At 50.6% G+C, this 13,341-nt stretch overlaps 1 protein-coding gene and 1 pseudogene across 1 annotated transcript; one reads left to right on the forward strand and one right to left on the reverse strand.

The window, feature by feature from the left end:
- The window catches only part of LOC109881868 (staphylococcal nuclease domain-containing protein 1-like), a 356,997-nt pseudogene that overhangs the window by 151,949 nt on the left and 191,707 nt on the right, over positions 1–13,341 (forward strand).
- Positions 1,046–7,416, reverse strand: LOC116355020 (leucine-rich repeat-containing protein 4-like). Its single transcript, XM_031797840.1, has 2 exons — positions 3,079–7,416; positions 1,046–3,018 (listed from the first exon to the last, which is right to left on the reverse strand). The coding sequence occupies exons 1-2, from the start codon at positions 5,282–5,284 to the stop codon at positions 2,378–2,380; spliced, it is 2,847 nt and encodes a 948-aa protein (XP_031653700.1). The 5' UTR covers positions 5,285–7,416; the 3' UTR covers positions 1,046–2,377.

A 13,341-nucleotide genomic window follows, 5' to 3' on the forward strand; every position in this document is an offset into this window, starting at 1 on the left:
TCTCTCTTCTCTCTTCTCTTCTCTATCTCTCTCTCTTCTCTCTCTCTTCTATCTTTCTCTTCTCTCCTTCTTCGCTCTCTCGCGTTCTATCGTCTCTCTCTCTCTTCTCTCTCTTCTCTCTCTCTTCTCTCTCTTCTCTCTTCTCTCTCTCTCTCTTCTCTCTTCTCTCTCTCTCTCTCTCTCTCTTCTCTCTCTCGCTTCTCTCTCTCGCTCTATCTCTCTCTATCCCGGTCTCTCTCTCGTCTCCGTCTCTTCTCGTTGTCTCTCTCTCCCGTCTCTCTCTCTCTCTCTCTCCTGTCTCTCTCTCTCTCTCTCTCCTGTCTCTCTCTCTCTCTCTCTCTCCTGTCTCTCTGTCTCTCCGTCTCTCGCTCTGTCTCTCCTGTCTCTCGCTCTGTCTCTCCTGTCTCTCGCTCTGTCTCTCCTGTCTCTCTCTGTCTCTCTCTCGCTCTCTCTCCTGTCTCTCTCTATCACAAATAAATAGGAATAAATTGGTTGTAGAGCGGAAATAGTGGGATCCCTCCGAGACAATCTTGCACCGTCCTCCCATTACCGCCTCGGTTACGTAAACCGGTGACAGAGGGGTCTGTGTGTGCCGTTTAACGGCTGCCATTGGCCGGGCTGCGGTGACACTACCTCGCCACCAGCAGTTTTTTCTTTTTGTGGGCGTGTGTCCGTCCAGGCTGTGTAAATTATATCAGAGTTTAATCACTCAGACACAGTGAGCAATATGCCCTTGTCGTCGATACCAGCTCCTATTAATACTCCCCTTTACTGCTTAATAAGATGCCCCCAATTTGTTTTTGTCTGATCTTTTTTTCTCTTTTCTTGCATTTTAATGAGCTGTGGAGCCGGGGGCCCTGTCGCCCGGTTGTTAATGCACCGGCGTCCCGCTGAAAGCCAGCGTGCGTCTTGGTGAAGAAAGAGGCCTATGTTCTGTACGTGTCACACCGATAGTCAAAACAACCGGCTCTATAAAAAAAAACACACGCTGTTAGCCAGTTTGAGCCGTACACAGACGCTAACGACCGGGTGTACATGTCATCTCTCCAGGTTAGGGCTAGGGGGAGCTAGGTTACGGCTATGTTAAGATAGAGAGGGAGATTGTTGAAGATGAAGAATGCACAGTTAACTGCGAGACCCACAGCATTTGTCCTCATAAAACCGTCGCTGACTGATGAAGCCACAACAGCTGGGGAATGCAATGAAAAGAGAAATGAGGAGATGTTTTGGGGGCCAAGAGGAAAGTGTGTGTGCTGACATCACCAGGGTCTGTCTCGTACATCCACAAGTCTGGTCGTGAAAAACACCTCTCTGACCACTCGAAGTCAAGCACATAGAAAACAACCCCCTCAAATTAGCACACCATATCACACCCTACATCTTCATATCTTTACACACATGCAATCATTCATTGACATGACAGCAGTGTAGTCTCATACATATCACTGGGGAGCACTTCAAATACCCCTGTGTAAATAGAGGCCCTTTAAAAGCTTTTCTCGTGGGTTCCATGCATTTGGAGAACTTAATGAAAACCGGACAAATCTAGTACCCGCTTTGAAATGGGCCACACCTTGATTAAGTACCATGTCATTGACTAATGTTATGCGTACTAAACATAGCTTCCCCCCACCTGCCTCGACACACAGGCATATCAAGTGTTATTAAAAACAGCAGCAGGCACTTCTGTGCTGTGATTGATTCTGTGTGAGTCACCCAGCACACGCAGGGTTAAAGTATAGCTGCAGAGTCTTACTGCAGTGTCTGAAGCGTTTGGCTGTTCGCTACAGTACGCCAGGAGAACAAAACGTCATCTCTCTCTGTTTTTCTTTTTCTCTCTCCAAAAATCATTTTTATTGCATTTGTAACATTTGGCACAATACAAATTCATGGTGCTTTTACAAGATAAACCTGTAAAGATCAAACACGGACCTTTTTGTTTTCTTAAAGAAAGTCTTCTCAGTATAAATGTTTTTTTCTCTTTTCACTGCATTCTCTGTAGCATTGTTTTTTAAAAATCACACAGACTCTTTTTATTTTAACAAGTCTACCCTCATTTCTCAAAGTCAAGATAGTATGTTAAACAACTCGTCTTTTTAAATAGAAGTTACAAGTTAGAAAATAGTTTCAATGTATTTATTTTTAATTAATATAATATGCTTCTCTATCACCAGTCCATGGTACTTTCAATAGTTTCATATATAGATGTATTTATAAGCATGTACAACAAGAAATGTTCAGTCTTTTTAAGTTTTGCACTCTGTACAAGAAAAGAAAGTTCCTGTCTTTTCCCCCGTTGTGCATTCTATTGCATGTAGTTGTGAGAAGAGAGGGGTGGCTATGGGGATTGGGACTTGCCTGGGGGGGGGGGGGGGCTTTAAATCTGAGTCTCCTGAACCTTCTCCTTGGTGTGAGTTTTTATGACAAAGGGCTCAGGGAGGTTTGTGATGGCGCTGGGCAAGGTTCGAGGGAGAGAGTTCCCAATGTTGTTCTCTGTCCATTTAGCCCCATGTCCTGCTGGCTTGTACGTGTTGTATTTGGGCTTGAGGGTGCGGTAGTCCACCTTGTGATGGTCTGCTTTGTGGGGACTGGAATCCATTTTGGGTTTCAGGTTGCCATAATCCTGTTTGTGGGGGCTGTTGTAGTCTGATTTGAAGACGATGTAGTCCGGCGTGCCCTTGGGGGTGTGTTCTGATTTGGCTTTGTATTGACTGTTGTCGGGTTTGGATTTGTGTGTACTGTACTCCGGTTTGGATTTGGACTGAGTGCTGTAGTCGGGTTTGTAAGGACTGTAGTCTGGTTTAGGTCGTGGGTGAGTGCTGTAGTCAGGTTTGAATGGGCTATGGTCCGGTTTGGGTTTTGGATGAGTGCCATAATCCGGTTTGAAGGGGCTATAATCTGCTTTAGGTGTTCTCGGGTGAGTACTACTGCTATAATCCGGTTTGAATGGGCTATAATCTGCTTTAGGTGTTCTTGGGTGAGTACTACTGCTATAATCCGGTTTGAATGGGCTATAATCTGCTTTAGGTGTTCTTGGGTGAGTACTACTGCTATAATCCGGTTTAAATGGGCTATAATCTGCTTTAGGTGTTCTCGGGTGAGTACTGTAGTCAGGTTTGAAGGGGCTATAGTCCGCTTTAGGCTGCTTGTGAGTGCTATATTCAGGTCTGAATGGGCTATAGTCAGCCTTTGGTCTATGAAGGCTAAAATCTGGTGTAGATTTGTGGGTGCTATATTCCACTGTAGATTTGTGGGTAGTGTAGTCCACGGTTGGTTTATAGGTGGTGTACTCAGCCTTGGGCTTGTGTATAATGTAGTCTGGTTTGGGCATGTGGATTGTGTAGTCCCCCTTGTAGTCTGCTTTGGGTTTGGGGAAGCCATAGTCTGTTTTGTGGCTGATATAATCCAGTTTTTGGATGCTGTTGTGGTCTCGGATCTGGTTGGCAGCAGAAGCAGGCGGCGGCAGGTCCTCCTCGTCCACCTGGATGATTTCTACCGTACGGGTGGCTGCCACCGTGCTCCGCTGCTGGTGGCGCTTCCTCAGCTTGTAGAAGGCGATGAGCATGACGGCGGCCAGCAGCGTGACGGCTACGAAGCAGCCGATGATGATCTTGGTGGTTTTCATCATCTCGTCCAGGCTGGGGACTGTGTCGGGTGGCTTGACCGTGGCAGACTTGGAGGCAGGAACGGCGGACGGTCGGGCGCCTGGCTGGCCCTCGGTGTTCTGGAGCAGAACGGTGGGAGTAGAGATGAAGACAGGCTGAAAGAGGGAGGGCGAGGCGGTGGTGGTTGTGCCAGCGCCCACCGCACCTCCCCCTGCTTCTCCTCCAGCCCCCCTACCAGTGTTAGGAGCGCTCGTTGTGGTCTTGGGCTTTGGCATCTCCGTCGTGGGTCCTGGCACTTCCACGGTCACCGTGGTGAAGTAGCTGAGGTTGGACGTGTTGAGTTCAGCCGCACTCACGTTGAGGTAGGCCGAGGCGTTTGAGTTGCCGGCCGCGTTGGACACCATGCAGGTGTAGGTGCCTGTGTCAGCCGCCAGCACGTTGGAGAAGTTGAGTGTGCCATCGTTGAGCACGGCGATCCGCTGGTGGGCCGAGGCGTGCGTCAGGACAGTCCCATTGGGCAGCAGCCACCGAACCGAGGACATTGGCGCAGTCCGGCAACGGAGCTCCGCTACGCGCTCTGCCGAAATGTTTAAGTCTCTTGGCGCATCGCCTATGAAGGGGGCAGAGCACTGGAGCACGCCGGTCTCCCCCCGGTCCACCTCCACCAGCTGGCGGCCCCGCATGTGGGCCGGCGCGTGGCATCGGCCACAGCAGGTGGAATTGGTAGGGATGTACTCTCGCAGCCAGCGTGCCAGCCACAGGGCTTCACAGCCACAGTTCCAGGGGTTGTGGTGGAGGTGCAGCTCCACTAGGTACCTGAGGGGGGAGAACAGGTCGTGCGGCAGGGCGCTCAGGTTGTTGTGGGCTAGGTTGAGCTCCACCAGCGAGCTCAGGTCGTCAAAGGCGTTGCGCTCGATCACCCCAATCTGCGAATTCATCACCCACAGCTTCTTGAGTGAGCGCAGGCCCCGGAAGGAGCCTGGCTTGATTTCGGAGAAGAGGTTCTCCGAGATCTCCAGTTCCTCCAGGCCCAGCAGGGGGCTCAGATTGGGCATCTCCCCCCGGATGTTGCACATGCCCAGGTTGAGGTACTTGAGGTTGTGCAGGCCCTCAAAGGCGCCATCGGAGATGAAATCCAGCTTGCGTAGCTCGCCCAGGTCCAAACGCATGAGCGAGGGCACTCGGTTGAAGGCATACGAAGGGATGCTCTCGATGGGGTTATTCCTCAGCCATAATTCCCTGAGCTTGGACAGGTACTCAAAGGCACCACTGGGCACCCCAGTTAGCCGGTTGTCAAATAGCTCCAGCGTGTTTAGGCTGGTGAGGCCATTGAAGGCGCCCACCTCGATCTGCCGGATGGCGTTGCGGCCCAGCTGCAGAACCTCAAGGTGGTGCAGGTGTCGGAAGGTGTCGGCCTGCACCTCTCCAATTGCATTCTCCATCAGGTTGAGGTGGCGCGTGTTGGCGGGGATGCCCGGGGGCACGCGAGTGAGGCCGCGCCGGGTGCACACCACCTTGCTCAGCTGGCTACTACACGAGCACTGCGGTGGGCAGCCCTGAGGGCCTGGCGCTGCCGCCCCCGCCATAGCCAGAGAGGTGCTGCTCCACGCTCGCGCCATCAGGAACACAACACAGAGCAGGGTGGCTCGACGCACAGCTACCCGCCCCAGGAGACTCATGATGTGGCACGCTCATAATTCAGCATCGTCCGGGGGGGGGGAGAGGGCCGGAGGTGCGGTTGGGGGGAGATCGGTTGGTTGAATGGGTTGGTGGTCGAAAGTGGGAGGGGGGGGTGAGGTATAAAGAGGGGAGGGAGGGGGGGTTGGTTCTTGAGTAACCAGGAGAGGGCTGGCCCTACCCCGGATTAAGCAAAACTCTGGCTCTCTTTTCCATGGACACTACTGGAGGGGGGAGGACAACTGCTCTTAAATGTTTCAGAGAAAGAGAAAAAATAATAGAATAGGAGATGGAGATGATTGAAATAGGGTTGGAAACGCTAGACACCTACCTCAAGGTTTTTTTTACAGGTCCTTATGAGATTGTTTTCTCTTTTTTTGTCAATCACAGAGTGTTTAAATCGGGTATATATCCAAGGAGCAGAGAAATAAAGACTTTTCTTTCTGCTCTGTTAGAAGCAAATGAAGTGAAGATTCTTTGCCAAAATGGCCCCTTTTTATAATTCCACACAAGCGAACATCATCCGAAGAAGGAAAAGATGTGAAGGCCCATCCGAAGCTTGTGTTTTAGATGGGTAGGAATCCAGTCAGGCTCCTAACGCTCGCTCGCCCTCGGCTGCTCTTCTCCCGCTTGTCCTTGGAAACCGCCTCTCGATGCCTCCGCCGAACGCCTTCTCCAAGTCTCCATAGCACAAACGCGTGCTCACCGACACACACACTCCGCACTCTGAAAACCCAAGGCAGAAAATGGGTGGGGGTCTCAGGGTAGGGAGGGGGGGTTAAGGAGGAAGAAAAATTCCACAGTCCTTTCAAATTTTCTTTGAGGTGGTGGGGAAACAGGACCCCTTTCCTTTTCTTGGCTCTTTCTATTTTTTTGGTGGTCAGTAAGTCCACCCTCTCTCTCTCTCTCTCTCTGTGTGTCGCGTCGTGTCCACTTGATTTCTGTAGCGCTCGGCAGGGTTGAAAAGGCTACGCGACACACACTGCGGTCATTAGCTTATTTCTCCTCTTAACTAGCTCTGCGCTCCAGCACAGCAGCACGCAAACACAGCTCGCCAGCAGCGGCGCTCACACACACACACACACACACACACACACACAGCAGCTGCAGCCTGCCTCCCGCGCACTTCCCAATAATCCGTCAATTTCTTCCGAGGGTGGGTGGGGGTTTGTAGCAGGGTTGAGAGAGGTAGGGGGGGGGGGGGGGGGGGGGGGGCGTAGAGTAGATTCAGCAGCAATATCAGCACAGCAAAAAGAGGCTAAAGCGCCATCTCCCTCTGTCTCTTTCTCGCTCCTGTTTTCAATCTCTTTTTTTCTTCACCGCGCGGCAGAATAGGAGAGTGAAGCAAGAGAGCCGAGCGGGGCACAGGATGTTACAGCAGCGTCGATGAGGAAAACAGATCCGCTGTAGCAGCAGATGAGCGAGAGCGGGGATGTGTATCTCTTTCTCTCTCTCTCCCCCTCTCTCGCTCTTCTCAGCCCCTGCAGTGTCCTGAGGTAGTGGCCAAGCTCAAAGCACTCAGTCCTTTGTGTATGCCAGCACGAAGCCTCTCAACCGTGTTAGCTTCCACTGTCCTCTTTCTCTCTCTCTTGTTTCTCTCTTTGGCTCCCTGGTTTAGAGGAGAATAAAGCGCTTCCCAGGTGAACTGGAGAAAACGGCAGCGTGTCCCCACGGCAACACGATTTTAACCCCTGCAGCCCCGGTGTTAATCCTGCTGCTCAGGTTATTCCGGCACGTTTTTCTGTTGCCAGTGTGGTGCAAGGCTGCTCTTTCTCTCGTTTACTCACTCTCTCTTTCATTCGCTTGTTCACTCTGTTGCTCTCTCTCTTTCTCTTTTGTCCTTGAGTGGGAAACGTGAATGTACTGCTGACGCATCCCGCTCGGAGCAGTGCATTGGTTTGATGCAGTGTTTTTGTGCATTAACTAATCCACTCTCTCCCTCTTTTTCTTTCTCTCTCCCTATTTCTTGCTCTCTCGCTCCTCCTCTCCCTGTTCCTCTCCCCTCTCCCTCTTCTCCCCAGTCTCACTCAAGCCTTTGCTCTTGCTCTCCTCGTTTGCCTGTCTATTCATATTTTTTCTCTCCCCCCATTGCTCTCTCTCGCGCTCTCTCTCTCTCCCTCTCCGTCCTCCTGTCAGAAGGTCAATGTAGAGTGAGTGTATCCTGCCTGACGTCTGTGTGGGAGTGTGCGTGTGCACACGTGCGCACTGGGCCCTGGGACATTTTGAGGACTGGATGGCGGGAGATGGTCTACTGTTGAGAGGGACAGAGATAAGTGAAGGAGAGATGGAGAGATGGAGAGGTACGGAGAGAAGAAGTGAAAGAGGGAGGGAAAGAAGAAGTGAAAGAGGGAGAGAAAGAAGAAGTGAAAGAGGGAGAGAAGTGTAAGAGGGAGGGAGAGAAGTGTAAGAGGGAGGGAGAGAAGTGTAAGAGGGAGGGAGAGAAGTGTAAGAGGGAGGGAGAGAAGTGTAAGAGGGAGGGAGAGAAGTGTAAGAGGGAGGGAGAGAAGTGTAAGAGGGAGGGAGAGAAGGGTAAGAGGGAGGGAGAGAAGGGAACGAGGGAGAGAAGGAGAGAAGGGAACGAGGGAGGGAGAGAAGGGAACGAGGGAGGGAGAGAAGAAGGGAACGAGGGAGGGAGAGAAGAAGGGAACGAGGGAGGGAGAGAAGAAGGGAACGAGGGAGGGAGAGAAGAAGGGAACGAGGGAGGGAGAGAAGAAGGGAACGAGGGAGGGAGAGAAGAAGGGAACGAGGGAGGGAGAGAAGAAGGGAACGAGGGAGGGAGAGAAGAAGGGAGGGAGGGAGGGAGAGAAGGGAGGGAGGGAGGGAGAGAAGAAGGGAGGGAGGGAGGGAGAGAAAGAGAGAAGGACGGAGAGAAGAAGTGAAAGAGGGAGTGATAAAGAGGGACAGAAGTGAGAGGGAGGGAGAGAGAAGAAGTGAAAGGGAGGGAGAGAGAGAGAGAGGGAGGGAGGGAGGGAGGGAGAGAAAGAAAGAGGGAGGGAGAGAAGTGAGAGGGAGGGAGAGAAGAAGTGAGAGGGAGGGAGAGAATTGAAAGAGGGAGTGAGAGGGATGGCGAGAGAGGGACGGAGAGAAGTGAAAGAGGGAGTGAGAGGGATGGAGAGAGAGAGGGACGGGAGTGAGAGATAGAGAGAGGGACATAGAGAAGTGAGAGGGAGTGAGAGATGAAGAGAGCGGGACAGAAATGAGTGGGAGGGAGCGATAGAGAGGGACAGAGAGAAGTGAGAGGGAGGGAGAGATAGAGGGACAGAGAGAAGTGAGAGGGAGGGAGAGATAGAGGGACAGAGAGAAGTGAAAGAGGGGGGAGAGATAAAGGGAGAGGGACAGAGAGAAGTCGCTCTGATTTCGATGAACACCTCTTTGATGAATGATTTTACTCTTCATCTACTGTCTCTCGCTCGACCTCTCGCTCGCCCTGTCGCTCGCCCTCTCGCTCTTGCTCGCTCCCTTTTCCTTTCTCTCTCACTCCTCCATTCCCCAGGAACAGGGAAGAATATCTGACCCCTTCCTTTCCCCACGATTCTCTCTCCCTTTAATTCCCTCTCTCGCTCCCACCTCTTTCTCTCCCTCTCTCCTCAAATTGATGTGAGTGAATGGTGATTAGTCAGGGGTCCGGCCCCTGGTCGGAGAGTGGGATGCTGCTGACTGGTGCTTGGGAGCACACCAGGCCACCGTGAAGGGTCTTCTTGGTGTGTGTACAACAGGGATTCCTCAACTAGACACAGATGTTTATTTTTATTTTGTGGATAGTCATGGGGCTGGAACATAAGTACAAATAATTTGTAGACTGCACATTGAATGTAAGAAGATATAATATTTGACTAAAACATGATCATTTCAAACCTTGCTTACATTTGTGTACGATCACACTTGAGGATACTTTGGAAAATATTTCCAAAATTCAAATGACTCAGTGCTGATTTGCTGGTGTTTTTACAATATTTTATGTCCAACAGTAAAACTTTTGTTTATTTATAATTGTTTTTCTCAGAAAACCCATAACGTCAGTTGGCCGCCAGCTGAGGAACCCTGGTTCAGAACATAGAATTACAACTGATAAGCGAGGTCCTCATTAGACATCACCGGCAACAACGTCGCCTAACAAACCCGTCACTGGACCAGACTGGACTTCAAAACGTGTTCTTCACTGACGAGTCGCGGTTTTGTCTCACCAGGGATGATGGTCGGATTTGCGTTTATCATCAAAGGAATGAGCGTTACACCGATGCCTGTACTCTGGAGCGGGATCGATATGGAGGTGGAGGGTCCGTCATGGTCTGGGACGGTGTGTCACAGCATCATCGGACTGTAGCTTGTTGTCATTGCAGGCAATCTCAACGCTGTGCGTTACAGGGAAGACATCCTCCTCCCTCATGTGGTACCCTTCCTGCAGGCTCATCCTGACATGACCCGCCAGCATGAGGGTGAGGACTATGGCCATTCCCCCCAGAAATGTCAGGGAACTTGCAGGTGCCTTGGTGGAAGAGTGGGTTAACATCAAACAGCAAAGAACTGGCAAGGCTGGTGCAGTCCATGAGGAGGAGATGCACTGCAGGACTTAATGCAGCTGGTGGCCACACCAGATACTGACTGTTACTTTTGATTTTGACCCCCCCCCCCCCCCCCCCCCCCCATTATTCAATTTATGTTAGTCACATGTCTGTGGAACTTGTTCAGTTTATGTCTCAATTGTTGAATCTTGTTATGTATACAAATATTAAGACATGATGAAAATAAACGCAGTTGACAGTGAAAGGGCGTTTATTTTTTTTAGTTGAAGTTTAGTTTAGTTGGCTCTCACACACACACGCACACAGCCAGAAGACCTAACCCGGGATAATCTCCATGAACCATAAGCTCCATGAACCCAGTCACAACATCAACCTGCAATGTCAATTGGCCTTCTGTTATAATGGGCAAAGCCCAAATGTAATGTTGTGTGTGGATGAGGTGAGCAGTGGTACTGGCAAGCGCTCTGTCTGTTCAGAGCGGGAACAGTCAAATCAAATCAAATTTATTCATATAGCCCTTCGTACATCAGCTGATATCTCAAAGTGCTGTACAGAAACACAGCCTAAAACCCCAAACAGCAAGCAATGCAGGTGTAGAAGCATGTGTGTTGCGTTTGACCCAAGGGTCTCATACGAGAATTCCTTACCAAAATTACCCATCAACCCATAATTACCACGGCTGGTAGTTGGTAGGCTCCTCTCCTTGTAGCCTGCCCTGGATTGACTCACTGAAACAATTCCCCCTAATGCCACATTGAATTGGCCCAAAATGGCAGCTCTGCTCTGATAGGCTCTAGTCCCCCCCCCTGTAAATAATGTTGATATATTTCTGGTTGTGCTAAAGCACTGTCCAAGCAGTGCTGGTGGTCATATGACGTTACGGTGATCCATAATGGCAGAAGGGAGCCTGGTTGAGTTGTGGTCGGCCCCTGACGGCTTCCATAGGGGGGGGGGGGGGGGTCTGTTGAATTTAATGTTGAAAGACTTAACTGCCTGACCACCACCATGTCACCCTCTCATGCCCGCTAGCCCTAACGTGCCTGCTGCTGCCTCGAATGCCCTGGACCGCCCGGCGTGGTTTGTGGGCACAAGACAACCCACTTTTTGGCACGGTGGGTCTGCCAGTCAGTTAGCATTTCAAGGGTAGACGTTGTGTGTGCGTGGTGCAGAACCCAGGCCTTGGGGCTACAGCCAGCGAGTCTGGGATGCTACCAGTCGCATGTAGGTCAGCTGTGTGTTTGTGTGAGATATGAGATGAGGGAGCGAGAGGACCAATGAGTGTATGACCTGCCGTATATCCCTAATGCTAATCTGATTATATACTGTACACAGTAGCAGGATGATAGATCTAATGAATATTATGTCATTGCACAGCCCTCGCCAGAAATTAGGATTTGTGTCCATTCTGTTTAATTTGACAGTGTAGGCTAAAGAGCAGGGGTGGGCAACAAAATACGAGCCCATTCAATCCTGCCCAGGGGAGATTTGAGTAAAAAATATTGGGAAATGTATTATTTTGGGTTAAGGTCCAGGTCACTCTTGAATGTCTAAAACTATATGGAAAATATTTTAAATTTCTAATGGACCTAAATTGCTTTTGGCGAAGTAATCACTCTGAATGCAACTTTCTATCGTTGGATTCTATCTTATAACCTTTGGAATCAGAGGCAGATGCCTACTCCCATCTGCCGTCCCGAACGCCCTAGCAAAACCCAACTTAAAGGTAACAGCGCTCACTGTTGCCCCTAGTGGCTGGTTTCTACATCATCTCCCGACATCCTCAGACATGAATGGACGTGGGATACTGACTTGTATCATGGGTGACCTGGCTGCTATAGCGCCTGTGAGCCTGAAAGGCCTGTGTGCTTGGGGAGAGACGTCTCTGCTTCTGTGTGTGTGTTTTCTGAGTTTGTATGTGCTCATTTATTTTGCGTTAGCTGTGTGTGTTCATAGTGTTTGTGTGTGTGTGTGTGTCCTTCACCTCTACAGTATCTAGGGAGACCACAGTCCTCTCTCTCATCAGTTCTGCTCAGCCTCATCCCCAGTTAACTGGGTTTAACCATTTCTCCAGCCCACTGCCCAGCCCTCCGCTGGGAACTTTGTCCCCTTCTCTCTCTCGCTCTCTCTCTCCAGACTTTCAGTTTTCAATCCTCTGCTAGTTTTAGTATTATTTTTCAGAGGAGGGAACACACACTGACTGACCTTGGGGAAGAGGACAGGGGTCGGACACTTCTTTTCCCATTTTTCATTTCTTTTTCCAGGAATTAATTCTGGGAGAGATTACACCCACAAAGACCGCCGCCACCCCGGCGAGAGAGCTTAAACCGTGTGTGAGGGATTTTACCATTAATCATTATTCTCATTACACACACCATACACACGCGCCAGTGTGACAGCTGGCAGTTGTCCAGCATACAATGGAATCACTCACTCACACACACACACACCTGTACACTCACCCAGACATATGCTACATTGCAACTAGATTAAATATTCTAGATTAGACTTCTGTAATCCACCTGGGTTGGGTTCAATGTGAGTTTTATTTTATCACGTTAAGCTGTCAGTTAAATGACCTTAGGTGAATTTAACCCACCATAGATAATCTCACCTCAACCTGTGTGGCCTCTTGTCTCTCTCACACTCCTTCTTAAGTGTGTTAGTGTGTGGTCTAATATTTGCCCAGATGGTGTGGGAGTGTGAGACGTGGTATATGTGTGACATGTTATTGGGTGCTTAAGGGTTCAGTCTAAGTGAACCCTCTTTGTGTCTCTCTCCCTCTCTCACCCTGTTGATCTCTGTCCTCCTCAGTGTTGATCTCTACCTCTTTCTCCCCTCTTCCTCCTCATCTCTATCTTTCTCTCTCAATCTTTCCTCTCTCCTCTCTCCTTTCGTTCCCCTCTCTCTCCTTTCGTCCCCCTCTGTCTCCTTTTGTCCCCCTCTGTCTCCTTTTGTCCCCCTCTGTCTCCTTTTGTCCCCCTCTGTCTCCTTTTGTCCCCCTCTGTCTCCTTTCGTCCCCCTCTGTCTCCTTTCGTCCCCCTCTGTCTCCTTTCGTCCCCCTCTGTCTCCTTTCGTCCCCCTCTGTCTCCTGTCGTCCCCCTCTGTCTCCTTTCGTCCCCCTCTGTCTCCTTTCGTCCCCCTCTGTCTCCTTTCGTCCCCCTCTCTCTCTCCTTTTGTTCCCCTCTCCTTTCGTTCCCCTCTCCTTTCGTTCCCCTCTCTCTCCCTTCGTCCCCCTCTCTCTCCTTTCGTTCCCCTCTCCTTTCGTCCCCCTCTGTCTCCTTTCGTCCCCCTCTGTCTCCTTTCGTCCCCCTCTGTCTCCTTTCGTCCCTCTCTGTCTCCTTTCGTCCCCCCTCTCTCTCCTTTCGTTCCCCTCTCTCCTTTCAATCCCCTCTCTCTCCTTTTGTTCCCCTCTCTCTCTCCTTTTGTTCCCCTCTCTCTCTCCTTTTGTTCCCCTCTCTCTCTCCTTTTGTTCCCCTCTCTCTCTCCTTTTGTCCCTCTCTCTCTCCTTTTGTCCCTCTCTCTCTCCTTTCATTCCC

This window comes from Oncorhynchus kisutch, linkage group LG19, assembly GCF_002021735.2.
Source record: "Oncorhynchus kisutch isolate 150728-3 linkage group LG19, Okis_V2, whole genome shotgun sequence".
NCBI classification, from domain to species: Eukaryota; Metazoa; Chordata; class Actinopteri; order Salmoniformes; family Salmonidae; genus Oncorhynchus; species Oncorhynchus kisutch.

Excerpts from the sequence above, each read along its gene's own strand:
- LOC116355020 (XM_031797840.1), bottom strand. The coding sequence starts at position 5,284 with ATGAGTCTCCTGGGGCGGGTAGCTGTGCGTCGAGCCACCCTGCTCTGT. Across the intron at positions 3,019-3,078 it reads CCCGAGAACACCTAAAGCAG|ATTATAGCCCATTCAAACCG; the intron begins ATTATAGCCCAT and ends CACCTAAAGCAG.